The 27051-nt window shown below is 37.4% G+C and overlaps 3 protein-coding genes across 10 annotated transcripts; 1 reads left to right on the top strand and 2 right to left on the bottom strand.

The window, feature by feature from the left end:
- Positions 1 to 256: 256 nt before the first annotated feature.
- Positions 257 to 6660, bottom strand: rpusd2 (RNA pseudouridine synthase domain containing 2). Its single transcript, XM_017477143.3, has 3 exons — positions 5884 to 6660; positions 5505 to 5801; positions 257 to 2751 (listed from the first exon to the last, which is right to left on the bottom strand). Exons 1-3 carry the CDS (start codon positions 6643 to 6645, stop codon positions 1978 to 1980), a joined length of 1833 nt encoding a protein of 610 aa, XP_017332632.2. The 5' UTR covers positions 6646 to 6660; the 3' UTR covers positions 257 to 1977.
- Positions 6661 to 7138: 478 nt separating this feature from the next.
- On the bottom strand, positions 7139 to 19927 carry pcmtl (l-isoaspartyl protein carboxyl methyltransferase, like). Of its 6 annotated transcripts, none has more exons than XM_047157423.2 (9): positions 19760 to 19927; positions 15297 to 15432; positions 15084 to 15188; positions 14957 to 14988; positions 14680 to 14784; positions 12084 to 12204; positions 9643 to 9728; positions 8943 to 9112; positions 7139 to 7629 (listed from the first exon to the last, which is right to left on the bottom strand). In XM_047157423.2, exons 1-9 carry the CDS (start codon positions 19910 to 19912, stop codon positions 7617 to 7619), a joined length of 921 nt encoding a protein of 306 aa, XP_047013379.2. In that variant the 5' UTR covers positions 19913 to 19927; the 3' UTR covers positions 7139 to 7616.
- Positions 18699 to 27001, top strand: ccdc32 (coiled-coil domain containing 32). 3 transcript variants are annotated; one of them, XM_017476803.3, is made up of 4 exons: positions 18699 to 18839; positions 23885 to 24141; positions 24244 to 24397; positions 25052 to 27001. In XM_017476803.3, exons 2-4 carry the CDS (start codon positions 23907 to 23909, stop codon positions 25224 to 25226), a joined length of 564 nt encoding a protein of 187 aa, XP_017332292.1. In that variant the 5' UTR covers positions 18699 to 18839; positions 23885 to 23906; the 3' UTR covers positions 25227 to 27001. The 3 variants fall into 3 exon arrangements, with proteins under 3 accessions (XP_017332292.1, XP_017332294.1, XP_017332293.1); XM_017476805.3 differs by having other exon boundaries at positions 18714 to 18839; positions 23900 to 24141; XM_017476804.3 differs by having other exon boundaries at positions 18717 to 18839; positions 23826 to 24141.
- The last annotated feature ends 50 nt before the right edge of the window (positions 27002 to 27051 follow it).

Below are 27051 nucleotides of genomic sequence, written 5' to 3'. Positions count from 1 at the left end.
AACACACAATATAAAACAAAATAAGGCACTTATTTTGAGTTCACATAGGATCTGAGTGCTTACCAGTTAATGAGTCATTTAATGCAAAGATTCATGGCTTTGATGAAATGCTTGTTTAATATTTTTCTTAATTTAATTGCCAAAGTGTACCTTTCTGTTTTATCTGGGGCACTTGTGACTGTTTATTTTGTTCAGATATCCACTGAGCTAAAAGCCAAGCAAGAGTTTATATTCAAATATTTAAAGCCCTCAAATATAATATAATTATTTATTTTTACATGTCATACAGAAGACTCAACTCCCAGAATTGTATTTGATGTATTACAGTCTCTTTACTTATGCATTGTGCTTGGTATTTAGATTATATCAGATTTACAGTGTAAAATTATTTTTTACATTGAGTGTCAAAGTCAACATATCAATCTACAAATAAATGAAGCCATACACATTCTTTCTTATTTAAAATTGACTTTCAGTTAACAAAAAAAGGCAGTTTACCCTTTATATTTATATTTAGTTCCTGATAAATGGCCCAATACAAACGGCCCAAAATAACGTGGAATAAAATCTTACTCATTTATTGGCTAAGAAATTTGTTCATTACATGTCTCGTACCCAAATATGCTACTCAAACATTCCACAGCTGATGGGCCTGATCTCCTGGGGGGTGGGTAGAGTCACATTTGGTTTCTCAGAATGTCTAAATGAATTATTGTTAAATACCTGTTTTATCAGGTTAGGTTGCTTTAAGGTTATATTTGCTGTAGACGTACACTAACACACGTTTTAGTTTTAATTTAGTTAGAAACTTTGTAACTCCATGTGAGAAAACCAATATTCCAGTTGTAAATGTACTATGAAAGTAGTTAGAACATTTGTACAGTCTTTTGAAAAGTAAAACTTTCAATTTTTTCATTACTTTACCTGATGTTAAAAGCATTTTTCTCAGAACAGTGAAAAAGAAACCTTTAACATTTTACTTCTGCAGTCAGAAGTAAACAGCTACCAAGTCAGTCAACTAACATCTGACATAAGCATGCAGTAAAAGCTATTTTCTGCTCCACACATTAATGTCTTGTCTTTATATGCCATTACTTGTTCGAATGTCGTACGATCATTAGAGTACCAAGACAGGTTTTCTTGCTGTGAAGTGTGGTGCCATGTTGTGAGCAATGACTTGGTAATTTCTGAATACATTATTATTATTTTTTTAAATAAAATGAACACATTTGTTTATCAATAGTCACTACTGAATGACTATGGAATGTAAAAAAGCAAAAATAAAAAGCCATTTAATTTAAAAAAAAAAAAAAAAAGCCACATTTTTAATTAAAGAATTTGCTCCTTTGCCATATTTGTGCAACTAGTGCTGCTGGTCAGTTGATCAAGCATTCACACATTGAAGTGGATTACTAATGGCTGCATTGTTGAATAGCCTTTCTAGTCCTTTCAATTACTACATTTTATTAAACTCAATGTTTTATTAGTATGCCAGTGACCAAAATGTCTGGAATGCTGTCACACCTTTCTAGTGTACAAAGTGCCAAATGTAAAAAGTAACAATAATTTGTTATGCACATAGTGATGTCACGTTTCAGAAACATGCTGTTCTAAAATTGTTTTATGTCGATATGTGATGTCAGAGTTAAAGTATTAAGAATGAACTATTATGTAAATGTGACTGAGAAAGTCAATAAAGATTTATATTTTACTGACCCATTACCTGGATCACAGAGCAATTGAGTGTCTAAATTGTGGTGTCTATTTCCGCAGATTGTTTTTTAACTCAGCTTTTTGAATGGTTACAGAATTTTTTTTTTATTAAAACTGCTTTTACTGAAATTTTCACCTAAAGGTTCGATCACAGTTCTAATTCTAAACGCAAATCAAAATGCCAGCCATTTTCTATTAACACTTTTTTTTTTTTTACAGATTAAATATTCATAAAAAGAACAGAAAATAATGTAAAAATGGATTTCAATCCTGCACCCAGTCTTCTTTAGCCCAATCAGGCAATTGTGTGGAATACTCAAAGTCAGGCCCCTTGTAGCGTAATGCATGCAGGTACATGACCAACTCCTTCTCTGTAGGGTCAGGCCGGACAATTTTACACTCCGAACATAAATGATCTCGGACTACCTTGGTCACGTTTGCAGTTGTGGATAATTTCTCAGATTGAGAACTGCTCTCTTTTGCCTCTGTACTATTCGTTTCTGCTTCATTGTCATTTGAAGTTGCATTTGTAGTTGATTCTTCACATACAGTCTTAACAGATTCCACTATGTCCGTCAGGGCACTGTTAACCACAGCACCGCCACTGGTGCCCGCATTAGGCTCGCTGTTTCCTGATAACACTTCATCGGAGATATCCAAGAGGTGTAAACTCTCCTTGGAACGGTGCTCCTCAATAAGAGCTTCCAGCAGCTCCTGATCATTTTTACCCACCAGGCCTCCCTTGCCTCTGTTCGGGCCCCAAGCAGAAGAGCCATAAATGGGGTCGTTGAGGATGGGGAATCCCAGATACTGGAGATGCACGCGGATCTGGTGCGTGCGCCCTGTGAGTGGCAGACAGCGCACCACGCTAGAGCGCCCGTTATAGCTGAGTTTCTGGAAAACTGTGCGGCAGTCTTTGCCTTTGGGATCCACTCTGCAGAGACCCACCTTGAATGAGACTACCAGAATTGGTTCTTCACACACAACCTCAGTGTCAGGAAACTCCCCCTCCACACGACAAACATACTCCTTCTCCAACTGTTCAAAGCAAAGGAAAATGTATAGTAACAGGGAAGCCTATTTACAGACAATGTACAGTATATGCATTGGACAGTCTATACAACTGAAGCATTGACAAATTAAGCTCGTAACATTCCTGGGGCAGTGATAAAATATCTGTTTCATGGTCCACCTACCTGTACATACTACATGCTGTATATCATGTAGCACAAAAACATGACATATAAACACCTTTTATACACACCTCCACTGGAGTCTGATGTGCTATGTACGTGCTGATATTTCCCAACAAACTTAGTTGCCTGTTTCACAAAATATAACAAATCAGTATTTTAAACCACTGTGACCCTGAGCAGGATAAAATAGTTACTGAAGACTAATGAATGAATGCAGTAAGTGTGATGTGCAGTGTTGCACAAGTACCCAGTCGGGATGTGCACCTCTACACTGTAAGTAGCATTCAACACCTAGCTAGTTATAGAGCTAATGTTCATATCTAATCTGCTAACATACCACAACGTTTACTGGCGAACTAAAACATGCAAGCTCAACTTATCTAGCTAACAATTACTCAATCCTGATATCAAGACCAAACTCGGAATTTTGGATAGGCAAAATACTGATGGCTTATTTGTGAGGTGAGAGTATTTACAACCCCAATTCCAAAAAAGTTGCGATGTTGTATAAAATGTAAATAAAAACAGAATGCAATGATTTGCAAATCTCAAACCCATACGTTATTCACAATAGAAGATAGAAAACGTGTCAAATGTTTAAACTGAGGAAATGTACCATTTTAAGAAAATAATAAGGTCATTTTGAATTTGATGGCCATCAAAGCGTATTGAGGCCATCAAATTCAAAATGACATTTTTTTCTTAAAATAGTACATTTCCTCAGTTTAAACATTTGACATGTTTTCTCTGTTCTGTTGTGTATAACACACGAGTTTATGAGATTTGCAAATCATTGCATTGTGTTTTTTTTTTTAAACATTTTACACAGCGTCCCAAATTTTTTGGAATTGGGGTTGTACTTGCCTTTTGTGTTCGCTCATCATTTTTTGTTAATTTCTCTCTACTTGATGGTTAGCGTCCCTAGGACACCATTCTGTCCAATGCTATTTCCATTTGAATGATGGAAAATATAATAGTACTGTCTAGACAAACTTTAATGTGATCAATCACATTTTTGGTTCATGACAACCTTCTCTTTGGAATTCTCCCAACTATAACAACCTGACCCAGTGATTCCCAGTAATTACCCATGTATCCCGCCATAGTTTCATAACAAACGAAAATATTTTTACACTTCTCATAACAACGTTAAAGATCTCTGTTTTGTGTCATTGTGCAGGCCTAACTAGCTATTCTCTAACCACCTCAAACATCATTGGTTAACTCATTTTTCCAGAAATCAGTTCTGATTGGCCACCTGCCACTTTGGCAAACCGTTAGCAAAGTTACCTGTTCTTCAAGACAGACATGGCTTCATCCAGACACATACGAGTCATTTGTTTTTTTTAATTGTTGATAGTTTTCAACTGATACCTTTGCAACATATTATGTAGTATAATTTATGTAAACACAGAGTATCTTTAGCAGTTGTTAATAGACAGGAAATGTTCTACTAGTTTACTAGCTAGCCTTTGTATTCTTGGGATGTTAGTAGATAGCAATCCATCCATCCAAAACTGTAAAATCACTGTAGCTTACAAAGAAGGCAAAATTTACCCACGTGTAGTATATTACAATAATTAATTGGAGTTTAATCAGAACTTATCTAACAGTTGCGAGTGAGGTGTAGGACACCTTGCACATGGGACAGAGAGCATAATAATGAAACAATTGACATCTTATTTACAAGATAGCCATATGACTTATAACTAAATCTTTACTAAAATGAGTATTTCATCCCCTTGAAGCAACATTGGAGTCAGTGGCTTCCAGTCACAACAGTAAAGTCACAATCGTCTGTAACTAAGCCAATGATTTATTATCTGGGGGCTCACAATTAATTATGAACACTTACTTCATGAATGATTATCGATTATGATTATATCAGCTGGATTTGGATCGCTATCTGTTAACACCCCAAGAATGCAAAGGCTAGCTACTAAACACTTCCTGTCTATTAACAACTGGTAAAGATAACCTGTATTTACATATCTTATATTACACAATGAAGAATGCTGCAAGGATATCAATCGAAAAATAGACAAATAAAAAGAATAAATTACTCCGATAAAGAGTGTCTGTTGAGTGTCCATGCATGAGAGCGTCAAGAACATACTCTGATTTTTATCATGGATTTGCCACTATAAGCGTGTCCCCGGACCCCCCTAGAGAGTCAGAGGTCCACCGACTACAGTCTCGCAAAATCCTGTAAGAAACACTGCTTTACCTATATATTAAAAATAATAATACTACTGGCATATGTTTTTTGGGGAGAATTTACTGCTTGTGGCACCTTTCGTGTTATGTAATGATGATGACCATCTTGCACAGGTTTCATAGGAAGAACTAGCCTACAAGTAGTGCCTTCACAAAATGTTAGTCTTTGGAGATGGCAGACACCCCAAATAACCATAGATTTAAAAAAGGTACCTTTGTGCCAGTCAAACTAAAGTACCTGAATATGCAAGAACAACATTGTGGCTTCTTTACTATAAAACTTATACAGAGCGCTTATATTGAGTCATTTGTTTGGAGGCAGGGGTAAAATCACTACTAAGTTGAAAGATCATATCAGGGAGGTGGTGATGGCTTCACCTGTCGATCCCGAACCATCTGGTCCAGTTTCTTGGACATCTCCAGAGTGCGGGCAAACAGAAGGATGCCCGAGGTGAGTCGATCAAGACGGTGCACAGTGTGAAGGCCGCACAGACCTCTCTCTTTCCCCAGAATGAAGATGACGGTGTTGTGGCGGTAGCGGCCACATGGATGTACAGGCAGAGAGGCAGGTTTGTCTACCACTACCACTTCACCATCGTCCACTAAGACCTGCAGTGGCTGCCCGTTTACAGGGGGCTCGTGCCGATGCACAGTGTTCCTCATGAAGTCATTATTCTGAGGAGTACAAAAACAAAAGCTTAAAACCAACCAAGTCTTCTTGTAGTTATTATGCATTAGGTTCCATCAAATTCCCTACCTTCAGTGTGATATCCAGGTCGTCCACAGGTATTTCATTCAGTCGAATACGTCCCTCTTTCACTGCTTTCTTATAGTAGTCTAGTGGTTCTGTGCGAAATTCACTGCTGAAAACTTCTAACAGTGTTTTACCGATCCAACGTCCCTTACAGTAAGTCTTAAAATCGAAATAATAAGGGTGCACTTTTCTAAGTCCTCCCTCAAAGTAGTACGACGTTTCTGCGAAGTGTTCTTGGTTAAAACTCACTCCTGGGTTGCGTTTTTGTGGTGGAGGAACATATCTATCTCCAGGTTTGGTCTGTTTGCTTCCCCTTCGTTTCTTACCTCGTTTGTTTCTCTCGTGTTCCTCGGGGTCTTCGCTTTTCCTTTTCTTGCAGCCTTCCTTTACTTCTTTGCTCTCACTCACACTCGATTCTTGCTCCTTTCCTATTTCTGCAGTGTTTAACTCTTTGGTCTCCATGATGCTGAACTTGGGTCGGTACTTTGCTTTGAAAACACTGTGTGTGGTGTGTAAATCTCTCCGGGTCTGCTTACGTTTCGTTATATTACTGCTAACACCGATTCCATCCCACAAGGAAGAAACAGCAACAGGTACAAGTCTGCTTTTAAAACAATTCCCACGCAGTAAAGAGCTGCCCAGTCTCTGTACGCATTTTAACACAGGTACACCGTTTGCTCTAACATGCCGTGCTGACATGCCCGTGCGCGTGTTCTGTCGCAGAATGATGACATCACAATTAACCTTGTAGCGCCACACGATCATTTAGTTTCGACGCATTTGTTGTTGTTGTTTTTTTTTAATGTAAAATTGTCCAAAATTCGTTTTGGAGAGAATTGTCCGAATTTATGTTTAATTTAGTAAAGATTAAATACTATTTTACATTAAATAACGTCATCGTGTATTATGAAAATAATGTTAACAAACGTCTTGAATACATTGTGAATTTATTTATACTGATGGCAAAATGTTATATACATAAGCAAAAGTGTGTTAATTCATCCCCAATCTTTAAGGTGTTTATAGTGGAATTTGATTCTTTTATATCTTTATATTGTTTTTTTAAAAAAAAGTTCAAAATACTATATTATTTTCAGATCCCATTACCAATTAATGCCACACTTTGTTCTGTACTATTGCACTATGCTATATTTGTTACTTGCTGTTTTCAATAAATAAATAAAAATGTAATCAATCAATAAAAAAAAAAACAACAACGATCATTTGGTTTCAGCAATGTATCTTTTCAGACAGAAACTAACAACATAAGCTTATTTATTAATATATTAATTACATAAATGCATGATGCAAGTATAATTGTGCACAGATACACATCACTGCAGTCCAAATATTTAACAATGTTTTAATTAACACGTCATTGCTTTGAATTCAGTTAGAAAATATTTTGCATATATTGTTTTACAAACAGGGGAGGGTTCAAGAAATAAAAATATCATATTTTTCCTTTTTAGGAAATGGTACAACCCCATTTAGAAAGGAGGTGGGAAAAGGCAAAAATTAAATAACTCAAAATGAAATATCTCAGTGACATCCAGTAATAGCTGAATGAAAATGCCTTGTTTTAGTCATTATAGTATAAGAGAATTGAAGAGGCTGGAAAGAGCTGGCAGGTAGGAAAGTAATCCACAGCTGAAGCGAGTGCCTTGCACTCTGTCCTAAGTGTTCCCTGCACTGCAACACCCGAACCACCTCCTGCAGGAGTAATCACACTGCAATCAGAGCTCACCGCTGGGGACAGAAACAGAGCAACATTCAGAGCACCAAGATTACAAGATGTGTTGTACAATACTTGGATTTATCCATGTGTGAATTAGTTTTGAGCATTAGTTATATCTTCATTAGCGAATCCTCATTAGGTAAATCTGAGACCTGAACATACACTGTGTGGCCAAAAGTATGTGGACACGTGACCACATCCATATGTGGGCCTTCCTCCAAACAGTTGCCACAAAATTGGAAGCACATAATTGTCTAGGATGTCTTTGTATGCTGTAGCATTACATTCTTCCTTTGCCAGAACTAAAACCTAGCCCAAACGCATGACAATGCCCCTGTACACAAAGCGATGGCCATAAAGACATGGCTCTAGAATGATCTATCTTGCTCGACAGATCGAGATCAGCGGTTCTTAACATTTTTATGAGTGCAACCCACTTTTAAGAATGACAGGGTTTTGCTGAACTAGACTGAAGCGTAGAGGTGATCATGCTTTCACTGGGGCTGGCTCTAAGCTTTGGAATAGCCTGCCTCTACATATTAGAACTGCTCCTACTTTAACTAGTTTTAAATCCCATTTAAAAACTTGTTTATTTTCCCTAGCATTTGACCATTCATAGCAATAGGGGCAGTGGTGGCTTGACAGTTACGGCTCTTGGTTACTGATCGGAGGGTTGGGGGTTCAAGCCCCAGCACTGCCAAGGTGCCACTGTTAGGCCCTGCTCCCAGGGCGCTGTATAATGGCTGACCCTGCGCTCTGACCCCAACCTCCTAACATGCTGGTATATGCGAAGAAAAGAATTTCACTGTGCTGTAAAGTATATGTGACCAGTAAAGACTCATTATCATTATATCTGTTATATGATTGTTATGTAACGAATGTCACAATATTAGTATATTTATTTATATATATTTATATCTTATTCCTAGTTTAGCTTTTGTAATTATTGTTGTAAAGCACTTTCATCAACCTGTGCTGTTTTTAGTGGTGCTATATAAATAAACTTGACATTGACATGGCTTGCCAAGGTCGGAGTGGCACAGAGCCCTGACCTCAACCCCACCGAACACCTTCGGGATAAATTGGAACACCTAACTAGGGCCTTATAATAGCATAAGTGGGAATAAACCTGGAATGGGATGTTCAAAATGCACATACGAGTGTTATGGTGAGGTGTCCACAAACTTTTGGTCATACAGTGTACCAGGTATGGAAAATAAGAAGGTACAAACAATTAGATACTAATATATCTTGGAGTTTGGACTTTCAAGAGCAACAATAAGACAGTATATATCAGCCAGGTTAATGATACTGCGGTACATACCCTGGCCACTGGTGGTGTCTGTCTGTAAGTGGTACATACACCACCCCCATGAGTGCCTTTTTGACAAAGGTACCATCACTCTGGCGATCATACTGCTCCAGAACTTGGCTCCCACCCTCTGGACCTACAGGCAGCACCAGTCTTCCACCTGGTTTCAGCTGATCTAGAAGCTGACGAAGATTTTATTGATGGGTTCAGAGGCTGAAACACTTAGTCATTCTGACTGCTAGCTAAGACTTCTTATTACTGAATTGAATTGCCAGGTGATGTTGGCTTTATATGTACAATGATTGATGCCCGGTGATGTCCTTTAGGATGCAGAGTCATCATGGCACAGATCCCTAAATAGGACAGTGTAAACTCAATGGTTAAAATATTGGACTACTGCCACTGCCGGGCCCTTGAGTAAGGCCCTTATAACCCTCAACTGTTCAGTTGTATAAAATGAGATAAATAAAAGTCCCTCTGGATAAGGGTGTCTGGCAAATGCCATAAATGTAAATCTTTTTTAGCATTAGTGGCCACATGCACAAATGTAAGGTTTATTCTTCCCATTATAAACTTGTTATGCAAGAAATACCACTTACAATTTATTTTTTTTTGTTTGTTTTGCGCAAAATGTGACAGGGTTAAGCACAGACAGGGTTAGACTGTAGAGCAGTATAGAAGCTATGGGGAAATTGATAACTTATGTGCCTACCGCTTTGGGGATTGTAGGTGCTGCTGCCCCAACGTGAATGGCATCATATGGCGCTCCATCTGGAAAACCTAACCGTCCATCACCCACTGAAAAGGAACATAACCACGTTTAGGCCAAAGAAACTTTTTTGTTTTAGTTTATATAAATTCTGAAACTGAATTACTTGATTTTAGTGGCTTGTGACCACTGTTGTAATAAAGTTGTAGTGTAGGTGTGCTGACATACTGTAGTTAGCAGTGTTACCAAATATAAATTCGATGTATGGACAATAATACTTACACTGCATAAAAGGGGAACTCATTGTTTATATTTAGAATAAATAAAGTAATGCAATAGTTTCGGTATAAACAGTAATTTAGAGTTTGCACCTGCATTCTTATAGCTGTGATTTTTAAATATAGTACACTACAAAGAACTACTGCAAATACTATAGTGATGATCTTTATGTTAAAGAAATTTAAAGCTACAGAATGTAAGATTTTGTAATTTCCCCCTCTCTGGTAGAAAAATGTTATTCCAAGCTACTCCATCAAGAACGTTTCATAACATAGCTTGTGCTGCACTCTTTTCCACCGTGGGCGTTCATCTCACTGCTGTGATTGCACATACAGTACAAATTAAAGGCATGTCCCAACCCACACAATGAACGATAATTAGTACATCTAAACGAGGGCTGGGAGATACGGCAAAAAATATTATCACAATATGTCATATTCATATAATTCGAGACCCATATTTATCACGATATATATTCACATTTGTACATTGCACATTTTTGGAATTTCCAAGTTGCCTGCCATAATACTTTGAAAAGAAAGAAAGAAAAATCCTAAACAGTCAGAATAATCGCTTCAAAACTGCATTGTGGGCCCAGAGACTGTCAAAGCAATTCGGTTTGAAGTGTACCAGAAGGTTCAAATATTTTATAGAGTTCATCAATCAAGTGCAGTTGGATATGAATATTAAAAGATAAGACAGTTTTAAAGCTTAATAAGAGCAGTCTAGTATTTGAATATGCTCTCAGATGTATTTACAGTACATTCAGATATCTAAGAATGGACGCCATGTGACTGAGGAATGATACATTATTGAGGTTCAGGGGAGAGAAAATTTACAAAAGCTTGAGTGGACTATTTTGCCAGATCATAAATGACACAAAATGAACTAGTTGCCTAATGTTAAGCTCTGGTTGAAGGAAAAAGGGTTGCTCCACTGTAATCTCCATTTCCTGAGACTCTAGTCTGCTAACTCCAGTAGCTAAAATATGGTGTATAGAACAAAACTGGTCTTTTGTTGCTGTTTGTTTTTTTAATTTAACTGTGTTCTTTTAAATAATCTACACCGATTAGCCATAACATTAAAACTACCTGCTAAATATTGTGTAGGTCCCCCTTGTACCGCCAAAACAGCCCTGATTCGTCGAGGCATGGACTCCACAAGACCTCTGAAAATGTGCTGTGGTATCTGGCACCAAGATGCAGCAGATACTTTAATTCCTGTAAGTTGTGAGATGGGGCCTCCATGGATCGGACTTGTTTGTCCTTCTAAGACATTTTTGGTAGGTACTAACTACTGCATACCGAAAACACCCCACAAGTCGTCTAACCATCCCAATTTGGCCCTTGTCAAAGGCGCTGAAATCCTTGTGCTTACCCATTTCTCCTGCTTCCAACACATCAACTTTGAGAAATGACTGTTCACTTGCTACCTAGTACAGTTTTCCTGCACTAATATTGGCACCTTTGGTAAATATGAGCAAAGAAAACTGTGAATAATTGTCTTTATTGTTTAACCTTTTGATAAAAAAAAAAAAAAAAAAAAAAAAAACACAAATACTCTGCTGTCATGGATATGAAACAACTGCAAACAAAACAGATTTATAAAAAAAATAAATATATCTTTGTTAAATACCTGCTAAAACATCAGTCCTGATTCCTTTTTCTTCTTATAGTTTATTATCAGACTCTTCCACTTTCTCACTCCTATTTGTTTACACTCTCTCCTGACTGGCTGCTGCTCCTGCCAAGTACAATGTAAACGGACTTCTTTCATGCCTGAGGTTGGGATGTGAAGATGTTTAACCCATCTGAGCTGGTGTGGAAAGTATGTATAGAAATTTCACACCAATTCTGACCAGACATCCCTCACACAGCTCTGGCTATGAAATAGTATTACAAGAATGTCATGGGTGAATCATGCCAGCACAGAAAACTCATATAATAGAAGGTGGGGTTTTTTTTCCCATCCAATTATCACAAGTTTTCCCATTTTTGACAAAACCCTACGGACTGTAGCTTTAACTGATAAAAAGCATACATCAATCAAATGAGAAAATATGAAATACTTATAAAGCAATACTGGTATATTGAGGAGGAAAAGCAGACTCTGGTTTGTTATTTCATTTCATGCATACCACTCTATTCCGTTCTTAAGTGTCTCACCCACTAGCTTGACCCTTCCAGAGGTTAACAGCTCCAGTTCATCAGCTTGGACATTTTTCACCGACGCTTGCACTAGTTCTGCTATGTGATCAATTCCCACCACTTTTCCAGTGGGACCTACCTGCATATAAAAGATACAGTTTAAAATTAAAACATTTTTTTTCCTACAGTAGCAACATTCAATCTTGGTGCCAATAATAATAACATCCGGTATACCCAGTACAGCCAGTATAATTGTACTCGTAGAATATCTCACATTTCCAGGGGGTTACACTTACCATCTGTGATTATGATTCTGACCACCGTCTAATTTAATATAAGTTAATGTAATTGTCATGCATGTGCAGTTAAACGCTTTCGCCTAACTTAAAAAGAAGTTGGGGTCAGAGTGCAGCCTAGGAGCAGTTGAGGGTAAGGACCTTTTTCAGGACCCAACAATGGCAGTCTGGTAGTTCTGTATTCACAACCTTCACAGAATAATGCTGCGTCCCAAATTGCCTACTTATACTATGCACTAAAAGTATAGTGCTGTGAAAAAGTATTTGAGCCATCCTGATTTCTTCTGTTTTTGTGTATATCTCATACGACATTGTTTCTGAAATTAAAACAAAATCTAAGATAAAACAAAGGCAACCTGAGTAAACACAAAATACAGTCTTTAAATGATAATGTATTTATTGAAGCAAAAAAGTTATCCAATAGCAACTGGGCCAGTGTGAAAATGTATTTGCCCCCGTAGTTCAGCTGGACTAGACGCAGCCAGGCCTGATTACTTCCAGACCTGTTCAATCAAATCAACACTACAGTAAGAACCATTATCTCCAAATGGAAAAACTCGGCACAGTAGTGAACCTTCCCAGAAGTGGCCGACCTTCCAAAATTCCTCTAAGAGCACATTGACGACTCATCCAGGAAGTCACAAAAGAGCCAAGGACAACCTGAAAGGATCTACAGGCCTCTCTTACATCAATAAAGATCACTGTTCATGACTCCACTATCAGAAAGACACTGGGCAAAAATGGCATCCATGGAAGAGTGGTGAGGTGAAAACCACTGCTAACCCAGAAGAACATTAAGGCTCGTCTGAATTTTACCAAAACACACCTTGATGATCCTCAAACGTTTTGGGAGAATGTTCTGTGGACTGATGAGCCGAAAGTGGAACTGTTTGGAAGACAGTGGTCCCGTTACATCTGGCGTAAACCAAACACAGAGTTACACAAAAAGAACATCATACCTACGTTCAAGCATGGTGGTGGAAGTGTGACGGTGTGGGGATCCTTTGGTGCTTCAGGGCCTGGGCAAATTGAATAATTGAGGGAAACATGAATTCTGCTCTATATCAGAAAATCCTCAAGGAGAATGTCCGGTCTTCAGTCCGTAAGCTGAAACTCAAATGCAACTGGATTATGCAGGAAGACAATGATCCAAAGCATAGGAGTAGATCTTAGTTCTATAAGTAAGTGAAAGACTGATCTCCAGTTATCAGAAGCATTTGGTTGCAGTTATTGCTGCTAAAGGTTGCACAACCAGATTTTAAGTTTAAGGGGGCGATTAGCTTTTCTCATGGGTGATAGGTGTTGGATAACTTTTTTTGCTTCAGTAAAATAAATAAATAAATAAATAAATAGAAATTGTGTGTCTACTCAGGTTGCCTTTGTTTTATGTTGTATTTCTTTGAAGATCGCAAAATATTTAGTATGAGATATACAAAAAAACAAGAAATCAAGATACTTTTTCACAGCACTGTATGTGCTCTATTCATGAAGAAAAAGTATATACTTTTGAGTGTGTAGCAAAAGAGTATGCAAGTACTGGGACATACTAAAACATCATGTGACGAAAGAGAACGTTGTTGCCTATTTACACACACCGTCACCGTAAACACCTTGTTGCATTTCAGATTTTCATCATTCATTATTCCTAATATAAAATTTATACAATATACTTGAATTTACCATTCCCTTGATTTATTTTTCCACATTTCATTTACACCTCTCTAAATTGCGTCCTTGAATTCGACGAAGCAAACGGTCAGAAAACTCTTTTGTAGGAAATATTAGCTAAAAAGGTGTCGATGGATCCATTCTTCGAAAAACTACCGGAAATAGTAGACCATCTGAGCACCTTTGGGATCCTCATTTCAAGATACTAAGATTTGGTACACACTAATTCTAATGTTGGACACTATTTAGGACGGAGAGTATGCGAATTGGGATGTCACATAATACTGTTTAATGTTTAATTTTAAATATATATATATATATATATATATATATATATATATATATATATATATATATATTATATTATATTATATTATATATATATATATATATATATATATATATATATTATATTATATTATATTATATATATATATATATATATATATATATATATATATATATATATATATTATATATATATATATATATATATATATATATATATATATATATATATATATATATATACACATTTAATTACAGCAATCAACGAAATACCAATAATAACAATAATTAAATAACACCAGAGCTCATTCATATACTATTGACATGTTTTAGAGATACTGTAAATATGCTGGGAAGCTCACCATTCTTGCGAAGCAGGCAGTGAGATAACCGCTCCCTGAGCCAACATCCAGTGCTGAAGCTCCTTCAGTTAACTGCTCACTTAGAATCTCCAAAACATGTGCATGCTACAGAGAAAAGTCACATTATTAGACCAAATTCATTCTCCACATGTGCAGTCACACCATTACTATAGCAACAAACTTTACCATATTAAGTCCAGTATGGATCAAAATGACCTCCATACTCACAAGCTATAAAATCGTAAACACACATGCCTGACTATTCTCACTGACTTACCATATGAGGAGCACTGATGGTGGCCTTGTACCCTTTGAAGAGAGCAAGAAACAATGTATATTTATGTTGAGAAAAATGTTTTTTCCTGCTATCTAATTTGTAGTTTCAGTGTGTCTGTTCAACATACCTATTGACTGAGGAGAATCCTCATATGGGTAATCTTTGGAATAGATGCCCCGATCAGTGGCAAGCATGGCTTCGAACACTCGATCACTACGGATAACTCCGTGCTCTGTCATGTAAATGAATAGCACATACTATCAACTCTGTATGAATAGGAATATGTAATGTGTAGAGTTTAATGAACGTTTGTATTACACACAAGTCATGGTTTTTTTACCTCGCAAACGGCTTATAAGTTGTGGATGTGTTTTGCCACTAGATATCCATGCCATGGTCCTGGTTAGAAGCAAACCCATAGGGAAAGCCAGTGCTGCCAGCCTGGCCACACACCACATTTCCTGGAGAAGGAACACCTGCAGCACATTTCCAAATTATACTTTAAAAAAAATAAATTAAAGTTGTACAAATTTAAGGATTGTTCCAACATTAAATCTCAAAATAATGCTGAGGAACTTGTAATTTGGTTTAATTTGAGACATTTTAAAACAAAAATGCGGTAAAAAAAAAAAAAAAAATGACTCCCCATAAATTTCCATGTTTCGGTTCATGAAATGTCCATCTACAGCCACAACCACAATGAAAACTGTTGAGCACTTTCATGTTGTTATGCTGCTTATTTTGTGAATCAAGTTTAATTTTAATGTACCTCCAAAAAGCATAACTACAATCTGTTATCTGTGTTAGTTTGACAGCTAATATTCCTTCTTGCAGTTGCATATTTGCATTACTAATGGTGGCTCACTGGTTAAATGGGTACTGGTTAACGGGCAAAGTTTGGGGTTCCAAAAATGTATTTCACTGACACTAGAAACATAAACAGTGTCTGTTATTTGTCCCAGTTTCACAAGTAATCCAAATGCTCTTTTTCATCTGAAAACTCTAAACACGCTCAAGTCCACCAGATGAGTGGATCCTCATTTTCCAAATGAGCCAAACTGAGTGGATCCGCATTTTCACCTCACGATGATAGTAAGATATCAAATCATCTTTTTTTATGATTGTTTGGTAATTTATTGACATTGAATAGGTTTTATCTCTGAACTGTCACTAGGTTATAATTTTAATATGCAAGTAGTCTTTCTTTATCTGACACCAGGTTAGCTCACTATCAGACAGTTGTAACTAGCCATCTAATGTAATTATTTGTTATAAAATAACAAATAAGTACTGAATTAAGAAAAAAGATTTATATAATCAGATAATGGTGCTTTTTTTTTATTGAAACCGATAATATAACATCAAAACCCTAGTTGGTGAATTTTGACACGGGACCCTCCGAGAACTATGAAACAATTCGAACACTGCACAGGACACTGTATCATGGCCGACCTCAGCTTCCTAACAAGCTGGGATATGTGAAGAAATGAATTTCATTATACTGTAATGTAAATGTGCCAAGCCTTCTCCTTCTACTACAGCAACGTGATCAGTAACAGAATTAACATCTTTAAGTTGCTCTCATATGATACAAGTGACAGTAAGGTATAAATATTTTTAAAACTAGATTAATCTGTATATACTGTACCTCAACCTACATACAACACTGTGCTATTGTGTGACCCTGCATATCAACAAATAGCAGTAACTCCCAAGCACAACGGTGCAAAGGACAAGACTATTCAGAGCTGGACAAAAATCACAGAGATAATGTTAGAGAAATAAACTGAAATGTTGACATCCTACATTTCCCTCTTTCCATTTTTTTTTAAATATATGTGGATGGTTTTCGTGGCATCTGTTTTTATATAGTTCATGGGAGCTTTGATATTTTTTCCTGGTATGTATGCAAAACTAAATTTAAATTAAAAAACTTTGACCAAATAAACAAAACAAAAAAACAAATAGCAGTAATTCTCTTGCAAAGTGTTTTTTTCTCTCTCTAATAAAATGATTCGGGGTTGTTATGTTTAAAAGTCCTTTCATGCTAAACTGACTCTGTAAGTACAATTCCCAGAACGCAAAGAGTGGAGCGTTTCTGGCTTAATGGACATAGAGTTCATTTAAAAATGCAGGACATCCCTTTCTCATGGTCATTTGTAAAGTCAGGGTAATATTACATTTTACCATTGGCTTTCTTCCTACCTTGACATGCTCTGGTTCAGACGTTCATGTGCAGGGGAAAACATTACTATATATTTATACTATAACTAGCTACTATTATTTGTGGGCGGCTGTGATTCAGGTGGTAGAGTGGGTTGTTTAATAATCGTAGGGTTGGTGGTTCGATCCCCAGCCCTTGGGCAAGACACTGAACCCCAAGTTGCTCAAGATGGCAAGCTAGCACCTAGCGCATTATAGAACCGCTAAAGTTTAAAAAAAAAAAAAAAAAAAAAAACACTATATAAGTGTATATTATGGTAATATAATAAATCAGTCCCCATGGCCCACAAACAGTCCACATCCATCCATCTTCTACTGCTTACTCCTTTTCAGGGTCACGGGGAACCTGGAGCCTATCCCAGGGAGCAGCGGGCACAAGGCGGAGTACACCCTGGACAGGGTGCCAGTCACATACACACTCACACAACCATTCACATACTACGGACACTTTAGCCTACAACGCATGTCTCTGGACCGGTGGAGGAATCCAGAATAGCCGGAGGAAAACCATCACAGCACGGGGAGAACAGGCAAACTCCACACACACGGCCCGGGCGGGACTCAAACCCCGGACCCTGGAGGTGTCCGTGCTAACCACTAAGCCGCCGTGCGCCCGACAGTCCACATCTTGTGTTGTGTGAGTTGGGACAGACCCAGATAGGAACAGACCTAAAATGTGGTTTATGGGCCCTGAGGACTGTTAAAGACCCACTGCTTCAGAGTTTCTAAAAAGCATTTTACAATCATGTCATTTCTGTGTTGGTTCTAAAAAAAAAAAACAAACAAAAAAAAAAAACAAAAAAAAAAAAAAACATTTGACCAAACAAAAACCTGAAATAATAATAAATCAAAAAAAACTGCTGACTCTTTTTTTTAATACCCTTTTTTGTTAATATTATAGTTCCAAAATAACATTAACTCCAGTGCTAACATTACAACTCAGACACCCACACAAAAACAGTAACAGATCTGAACTTGTTTATGAACCCGTTTAAAGCAGTCATTAAGACGTGACTTTGTTGCGACAGATAGACAAATCTAAACCTGATGTTTGGGATTACTTTCTGAGAATATAACGTGAACCACACTTATCGTACATTAGAAATGAGTGTACATATTCCTCAGCCTACCTAGACTAGTCTTGAAGCCAACATTCAGCGTCGCTTTCGATGACCTACGTTTAAAAGACGTGACATTTCTGTGTTAAAAGAGAAATGAAGACTGAACACCGCACTCCCACAACGTCATCTCAATTTGTTTACACACGAAGCCGTCTACTCTTCCAGCAAGTTTAACGCCAAAACAAGTACTCCTCTTTTTGTTCCCCACAATATTTTTTTTTTTTTGCATGTCCCACCTGCATTTAAAACTAAAAGATATTAATAAAAATGCAATATATAAGAACCTTACGTTCCACTCTAAAGCCACTTACGTTGGAGAATGTACAGACGGAAGCGCACAACGCTCAACCAATCACAATGAGGAGAATTTTGACTGACGCGTCTGTTGTCCAATGAAAATTCAGAAACGTTAATACGTTTCGGTTGTGCTTCTGTTTACCTCGGAGAGCAAACTGAAATGTTGGTGCTTGTGTGTTAATACGAGAAGTCTGCTAACTGTTTAATATATTTGAATTAGGAGAGCATTAACTACGTTTAAGGTAAGAATGGAAGATAAATTTCGGTTGCGTTACATATATAGATCACGTGGTCTCTGGATATTGCTAGTTAGCTCTCCTTGCTTTTGCGTCCTGATGTTAAGGGAAGATTTCACGCTTGCCTGTTTAGTTTGTTGTTTTGGCCAGATATGTTATTCAGACTGATTATGTTAGTCATAGTCACGCAGACAGCCAAATCAGAGGAATTAATCTGACACACATAAGGAAGGGACGAGTATAATGAGATTGTGCGTTCAGGCTGTGTTACTGGCTCTTTGGTTGTTTAGGCTGATGGGCAAATCCATCAGAAGCAGATCATCCCCAACACAAATACCCATATAACATTTGGATTCATTATTCTTATCAGTATATTCAATCATCTTCAGTAACCGCTTAACCCTGGTCAGAGTTGTGGTGGCTCCTGTGGGGTAGTTTAGAGTAACCAGAACACCTTCCATGATTTTGGGTGGTTGGAGGAAACCAGAGAACCTGGAGGAAACCCAAGGGAGAACATGTGAAAATCCACACAGACACTAATGCTTCATTCGACCGAAGCTCGCAGCTTGTAATTCCCAACCTCCATCTAGGACAAGCCAAAGAAGATGCCTCCTCTGCTTGTCAGCTTGGAGTAGTCACTCGGTGCATTTACATGGACAACAATAATCCGATATTAACTTGATTAAGATGATTAAGAAACTAGCGTGTAAACAGCGATTATTGATTACCTTAATCCGATTAAAGTCACACTTGAAGTTAACACAAATCGAATTAAGATGTTTTTTAGGACGGATATTCCTATGGAGTATTCCTATTTTAGTCACATTATTGACATGTGTTCGTGAATTGAACAGCCTCAGAATTACCGGTACTTCGTCACACACTTCCTCAGTCTCTCTTTCGTTGTCGCTCTCAATGTCACTTACGTCTCGAGGCAAATTCGCCCTTGAGCTTGTGCTGTCCTCTTCATCACGCAGCAGTCCAGCCTTTTGAAACCCGTTGGTGATAGTAGATTTTATGACACTGCTCCACGCTGTTAGGATCCACTGGCAGACTTGAGCAAAAGTTGCTCTTCGCATGCTATTTCTTTCTTCGACAGCCAGATCGATCGCCTTTAACTTGAAAGCTGCATCATATGCATTTCTTCGTATGGTGTGCATGAAGCGCAAAATGACTGATCTGAAGAATTTAGTATGAGTGCGTTTGATTTAATTCAAACAGTGTCATTGGTCCACTGTGACCTGTTCGGCAATTTCATTGGTCCAATGTGACGAGGATAAATGTTTTGGCGGCATGAAGCTCGTTAGCCAATAAAAATCCATAAATTAGCCGCATCATTGTTTAAGCCGCAGTGTTCAAAGTGTGTGAAAAAAGTAGCGGCTTATAGTCCAGAAATTACGGTACATTCTTGCTACACTTTGCAGTTCTATACTGATGTTTTCAACTTTATACAGACACACACACACAAACCTGCTGTTCATTTTGAGTTTTGATTGATGCCCTTCCATGCTATTTCCAGATGTTGTGCTATTATTTGGTGTGTTCATGGTGGAAACTCGCGTTACAATAACAACACAATACAGTTAATCATGTAGTCTTACTGTATGTGGAGCTTTGAATGTTCTCCCCGTGTTTGCATGGGTTTCCTCCGGGTTATCTGGTTTCTTCCAACTGTCCAAACACATGCATGTAGAGGGACGGGCTATGCTAACTTGCCCAAGGTGTGAAATATATATTAATATAATATAATATTGCAATATTCATTGCAGTTCCATGCGAATGTCAACTTTACCTTTAAAAAAATACATTTCTTAACAGAAGAACAAGACCATTGTTAAATTGTCCATTTAGGTCTGTATTTTACTGCATTAATGTGCTGTAATAGAAATGTTAAGGAAATTGACATGTTTATCCACCACATATGAGGTGTTCACCAATATTAAAATAACATTTTCAACCTGCCATATTTCACGTTTTCAAAAGTGGGTTCAAAAACCTATTTTTTAAAACTTTATGTTAACAATAAGCATTTTGCAGAAAGATGGAGAAATAAATACACTCACTTTGTCATAACAGCGATGCCTTTTGAATTTATAAGGGCTATATTTAGGACGTCACAACGCTTCAGTGCTATGTCACATCCGTACCGTTTTCAAGATTAAGTTTATATCATATATCATAATTCCTAATACAAATAACTTAAAACTTTCTGTACAAAGCTAATGTACATCCATGCTAATTATGTTCAACAACTCATCTCCCTTCTTTGCTCTGAACAACCATAATAATGCGTTACGGACGTGACAGTTATGGACGCTTCATATTAAATCGTATTCACCGGCGCACATTTGTTTACCATCATGCTGCTGTTAGATGATGGACTTATATTACTGCGATCTGTTTCTGGCTTCCTGTACATCGGAAAATTTTAGAAATGTAATTAATTCATTTATTCTAGAAACATATAAGAAATTAAATTCTAACAGCAACAAGAGCACCATGGGGATTTACAGATCACTATATTGTTATCGTTCTTACAGTATTTGAATAAATGTGAACTAATGAACTAAACTTTTCCCGCCTCGTGCCCAGTGTTCCTAGGATTGGCTCTGGACTCACTGTGACCCTGACCAAGATAAAGTGGTTACTAAAGACAAATGAGAGAGAGTGTGACGGGTTATTTTTCTGACCCAGAAATGCGGTCTACTCTGAGCTGCCACCTTTTCCTTAAAAGGCAGCTTACAAGACGTATGTATTTTACCAGAGACGAAGGCATCAATCAGTGTAGGACTGCAGAACGAAAATGTACACATGTTAACAGTGTTGTTTTTTCATTGCGATTACAGTTTGTCTCATGGGCAAGGGAGATATAAAAATGACAAACTGCTATTCAAGAGTCTGATGAATACACTGACTCTCCCTGACAAAACTAGCTACTAGAGGCAGGTCTCCCAGAAAACACCATCAATCAGTATCTCAAACACTAGGGTTGTCACCATACCATGAACATATCGTACGATATTATACCAGCTGAAGTATCATGATACCACGCAATATTGTGTTAGTTCCTAATTCAAATCTACAAAATGAACCAAATTTACAGAAATACACAGATCGAAATGAAAACAGACAAACTGAATTTTCCTCTGAATACTTTATTAATGAGAATGAATAACTGGATATTGGGGAAAAACTCAAGAACAATCATACAATTGACAACCAACTAATTCAATGTGCATCATCTGTTGTTCCCTAGAGCAATGAAATCATGCAAATGTTAATTGTCCTCAGAGTATTAGTAATTGGCACATCATTATGAATAAATAAATGAATTTGGAAATGAATTTGGAAAGTAAGGAACGTTAGCTCGCTTACAAGCAAACACTAAGATTAGTACTATAACATGGCGGCTAGTGTAATGTTAGCCCGCTTACTAGCAAACACTGCTAAGTTGAGTATTATAACACGTCGGTTAGCATACTAGCAAACAGGAAATCTTTAAAGATTAAGGTAAAGAATTTTGGTTAAATGAAGTGTCTCTAACCTTTGTATATTCTGCAAAAGCAATGAGATCAAGCAAAGTGTCAGACATCATTACTTACGATACTATCGTATCGACGATACTATATTAAAAATACATTGGCATCAGCGGTATTTTGAAGCTTTAGTACCGCGATACAACAGCAGTACTGGTATACCGTGGTGCAACCCTACCAAACATTATCTTATGGTTTCTAGAAATCTTCTGATTATTATTCGGCATGAGAGCATACACTGCGATACGAGACATATCCCAATACAGGCTTCATGAGACAATATCGATACAAAACATTGCGTTTTAAATTTTAATACATTTATTTTGTGATAAACAAATTCTCTGTATGCTATTACCTCTTGTGCTGCTGCCTAGTGTGTCTACAGTACAGTGGATATATATATATATATATATATAAGTATACACACCCCTGTTAAAATGGCAGGTTTTTGTGACGTACAAAAAATGAAACAAAGTTAAATCATGCCAGAACCTTTTTCACCTTTACTGTGAAATTGCAACATATAAATATCAAGTGACAAACACCCAAAAAAAAAAAGATAAACAAAAAACATCAATATCCAGTTTGTATAAGTGCACACACGCTTTTATAATTGGGAATATGTTCAGAATCAACCAGTCACATTCAAACTCATGTCAAAAAAATTGAATGATGTGATAATGCATCTTAATTTTTTTTTCACTTTAATTAAAGGTTCAAATTTCACAATAAAGGTAGAAAAATTTCTGACATGATTGATCTTGGTTTAATTTTTTTTTTTACATCACAAAAAAACCTGCCATTTTAACAGGGGTGTGTAGACTTATATCCACTGCAAATGGATATAACTTATCATTTGAAGTTTTATTCAATCAGGCCCTCCAGGATTTTGCGATAGCAGAAATTCGCACAAAATCAAACAAACTCCACAATATTCAGAGGAGCTTGCAATTTTTCTAAATTACCGCAGATTTGGGCCAAGACACGTCATGTGACATCATCACAACTCGCATTCAGCCAAAGCCCTCTTAGATTTACGTGTGTTGAACATGAGTACAGCTAAAAGGTCTGTGCAGAACAATTCAAGTGAAGATATACTTAAAGTTTCAAGTAGTTTTCTGCCAAAAAAAAAAGCACAAAAACCCCTGCAAGTTGCATTGCGAATTCTGAAATAAAATCAATCATTTTTGACTGCAACAATCACAAAAAAAATCCTGTACAGATTGATTAAACCTTCAGTGAATTCCATCTGGAGATCTCTGATTAGAACACAAGTATAGTAAATGAATGTGTGGTGCAACTGGTAATTAGTTTTGTGTTCCTCACCCCCCCCCTCTTCAAACCCTGTTTCTTGTTTCTATACTAGCATGAACTCCATCCTCACCCTGTTACAAATTGCTGTCGCAATTGTGTCAAGTGTTGTAGCTTGAATGATTGATTCAGTCTCATGAACTAGGTCTGAAAACACCTCACATCGCTGGGCTGTGATTACTGAGTTGGCAATTGTTTTTACAGCTACGCTCAATCTAGCAGAGACATGAGTGATGATTCCGAAAGTTTCGAGACCCGGTCCAGCGGTGATTTGTGGTCAGAGATCTGCTCGGATCTGCCGGAGCCACTGGACCACGGAGCCGCTGATGAACTCTTCACAGATTCATTCCAGCCTCAAGGTCCTGTGAGCAACCAGAGCAACTTTACCTCTCCTAGTAACCTTACTTCTTCCAGTCAGTGGGAACCGATGGCAGACTCTGCAGTCTACATCGCCAGCTTAGGTATGGGAGTTTTTTTTTTTAATTGACATACTTTGATGCTAATAGACTTCATTTTAAAAATGGTCTACCGTGACCTTTAAGAGAATGCGCTTTGCTTTGCAGAGAACCGATTGAAGAGGATTAAAGGTCAGTCAAATGAGGTGACATCAAGGGAAATGCTGCGCTCCTTGTCCCAAGCCAAAAAGGAGTGCTGGGACAGGTTCCTCCATGATGCCCAGACTTCAGAGTTATTCCAAGAAGGAGATCTGGATCAGAGGCAAGTGAAGAACAAATTTCTTTAGTCTTATGTGGTGTTCCCTTGGCCATCACTGTACTAATTTATATTTGTATGGAAGGTGGTACTTATTAAGGTGCTTATATGACCTGATCTTCTATTATGTTAATTTGCTTATCTGTCCATGGTATACCGGTCCTTCCAAGATTTATGATCACCGAAATTAACGCAAAATCAAGCAAACTTTGCAATATTCTGAGGAGCTTGCAGTTTTTCAAAATTACCGCAGATTTGGGTTAAGATGCATCATGTGACGTTATCATAACGCGCATTCAGCCAAAGCCCTCTTCTATTCACATGCGTCGAACACGAGTACAGTTAAAATGTCTCGTTTACCAGCAAACATCACTGTGAAAGACTGTGCAAAACAATTTCTTGCAAGTGCAATTTCACCAATTCCAGTAGTTTTCCACAAAAAAAAAAAAAAAAAAACCCACAAGTCGCATCACAAATTTCTGGAAAAAAAGCCACAGCAAAATCAAGCATTTTTGGCTGGACAATCACAAAAAACTCTACGAAGTCATGTACGGAATGGTATACGTATATGCATATTACACAGCTGATGGATATTTGACATTTACATTGACATTTAGAATTTAAGTACACTGTAATACTTTGTCCTTTTTGCCTCGGCAGTGCTTTGGAGCATCTGAAGCGTTGGTTGTCTCCAGAGCGTGTAGCAATCAGTGCAGAAGAGCTGGAGTACCTCCTCTTGCCATCTAAGAGCAGAGAAAGAGCCTCACACCACCCATCCAACACAGGTTATTCAGAAGAGCTGGACGAGGAAGAATGTTCAAGTCCCGAGAAATAAGTCACATCATTCCCCAAAAGACTGTAGTCACATGACCAGCAGATGGTGTGTAGATTCATTGTGTAGTATGTGATGGTGAAATCTTCAGAGAAAGACTTTGTGGGGATTTTCAAACCATATTCTGTATTTTAAAGACAAAGGGGATTATCTTAAGTACTCTATAATCTTCCACCATACTTTTTCTCCTCTCTTTCTCTCTCTCTCTCTCTCTCTCTCTCTCTCTCTCTCTCTCTCTCTCTCTCTCTCTGCTCTGCAACACAAATTAGTGTTTAAGATATTGAACAGTATTATGATATTTGTGTGTTTAGCTGCATAAATGAAAACCTTTAAAAGGTCTAACATTCTGTATAGCTCTTCCTACCGGGTTTTCAAGAAAACCAGAAATCAAAACCGCCATTTTTGTTTTACCTGGCTGTGTCCTTGAACGTATCGTACAATACACATGAGGATCAATCTCTTAATAGACAAATTTCTTGTTTTTCTTTGATCTTTCATCTCCTCTAAGTTTTCTGGGGTTTTTTTTTTAATGATGTCACCATGCATGCACAAGCTTTTAAAAACAATATTAAACAGTATCAGGTTATGTTTCACCGCTACTTCCTCTACACTAGCTACCATCAAGCACACAATTCCACCAGTTTAATTTCATTAGTTTGGCTCTTCAGTGGGCAGATGAGTTTTAAAGGAGATCTCAGCACTCCAACACATTAAATATGTTCATATTGAAAATTCCTGAAGTGCTTTGTTATTCTTGTGTTGATTTCTTGGCTGCTGCAGCATTTTCGTTATTCCTGGAGAAATTAGTGGTTGTAGGCCCTGCTGACGTCACTGGGGGACATTGCTAGCGCAGTTACGATAGTGTTTAATAGCAAGGGGGGAAATAAGCTCCAAAAAACAAAAGAGCAAAGCTTCTTTTCTGACACACCATTTTTCAGCAACTGTGCATGTCACGTTAACGAGATATCCGAAGTAGAAGTAGAGGAGACGACAACCATTGGGCTCAGTTCCATATTGCAGTGCAGTTATTCCTCACCGTTGCATTGTGTTGACTCATGGCGGAGATTCGGCTAAACTAGTTAGCCATCAAGGTGATCACAAGTACGATGACAACGGTATTAGTGTGAATGTTTAAGCTTTGGAAGCTTATCTGTTTGAGCAGGAAGTTCAACAGCATTGTGAGTAATGTAGGAAAATGTTAACCAAAGTGGAAATAGATCAACATGATGGGGGAAAAAAAGAAGTCTGATTAAATTCTTAATTATCTTGGATGCCACGGAAGATTAATTGTTCAGTTAATTATAAAGATTAGTAAGGAGGTGGATTTTTTCATTCAAGGTGTAGTTCTCCTTAATTAGAATGAAAGCCTGAAGACACATTGGTCTTCGTTTTTTTGTGGGTTTTTTTTTTTTTTTATGATATTGCACATAAATGTTAATATTCCCTTTGTATGACTGTATATTTGCAAAATAATGACCAGTAGATGTCAGTAGTTTGTTGTGAATTTTTTTCCCTCCTATTTCTTATCAACTTTTTTTTTTTGTTTTTGTTGTCTGGCTTGTGTTCACTTAGTGGTGCTTGCAAAAAAAAAAATGTTCCCAGCCTAAAATTACTCTTAACCTACAAGAGCTACCCATTTTTACTTCGTTTTGTCTAGTTTGCGAAGTAGGAACAAAGTTCCTTATAACCTAAAATTCTTCCAGAAGCATGGAGATCGTAGTGCTAACTTGTATTAGCATTATATCACAAATATGACTAATAAATTAAATGACACGTGACATGACTACATGGATGTGTAATTTCTGGGCATGTATTCAACTCGCATATA

Source organism: Ictalurus punctatus, chromosome 9 (assembly GCF_001660625.3).
Source record: "Ictalurus punctatus breed USDA103 chromosome 9, Coco_2.0, whole genome shotgun sequence".
NCBI classification, from domain to species: Eukaryota; Metazoa; Chordata; class Actinopteri; order Siluriformes; family Ictaluridae; genus Ictalurus; species Ictalurus punctatus.
This window is presented reverse-complemented; position numbering and strand designations above follow the sequence as displayed.

Bases quoted from the DNA above. Each gene is read 5' to 3' on its own strand.
- rpusd2 (XM_017477143.3), bottom strand. From the start codon at position 6,645: ATGATCGTGTGGCGCTACAAGGTTAATTGTGATGTCATCATTCTGCGA. The intron at 5,802-5,883 runs GTAGGGAATTTG...TGTACTCCTCAG, and splicing joins ACCTGGATATCACACTGAAG to AATAATGACTTCATGAGGAA. The intron at 2,752-5,504 runs GTGAAGCCATCA...TGCTTTGAACAG, and splicing joins AGATGGTTCGGGATCGACAG to TTGGAGAAGGAGTATGTTTG.
- pcmtl (XM_047157422.2), bottom strand. From the start codon at position 19,912: ATGCGAAGAGCAACTTTTGCTCAAGTCTGCCAGTGGATCCTAACAGCG. The intron at 12,205-14,679 runs GTGAGCTTCCCA...TTTTATATGCAG, and splicing joins CTGCCTGCTTCGCAAGAATG to GTAGGTCCCACTGGAAAAGT. The intron at 9,729-12,083 runs GTGAGACACTTA...GTTCCTTTTCAG, and splicing joins TGGAAGGGTCAAGCTAGTGG to TGGGTGATGGACGGTTAGGT.
- ccdc32 (XM_017476803.3), top strand. From the start codon at position 23,907: ATGAGTGATGATTCCGAAAGTTTCGAGACCCGGTCCAGCGGTGATTTG. The intron at 24,142-24,243 runs GTATGGGAGTTT...TTTGCTTTGCAG, and splicing joins AGTCTACATCGCCAGCTTAG to AGAACCGATTGAAGAGGATT. The intron at 24,398-25,051 runs GCAAGTGAAGAA...TTGCCTCGGCAG, and splicing joins GAAGGAGATCTGGATCAGAG to TGCTTTGGAGCATCTGAAGC.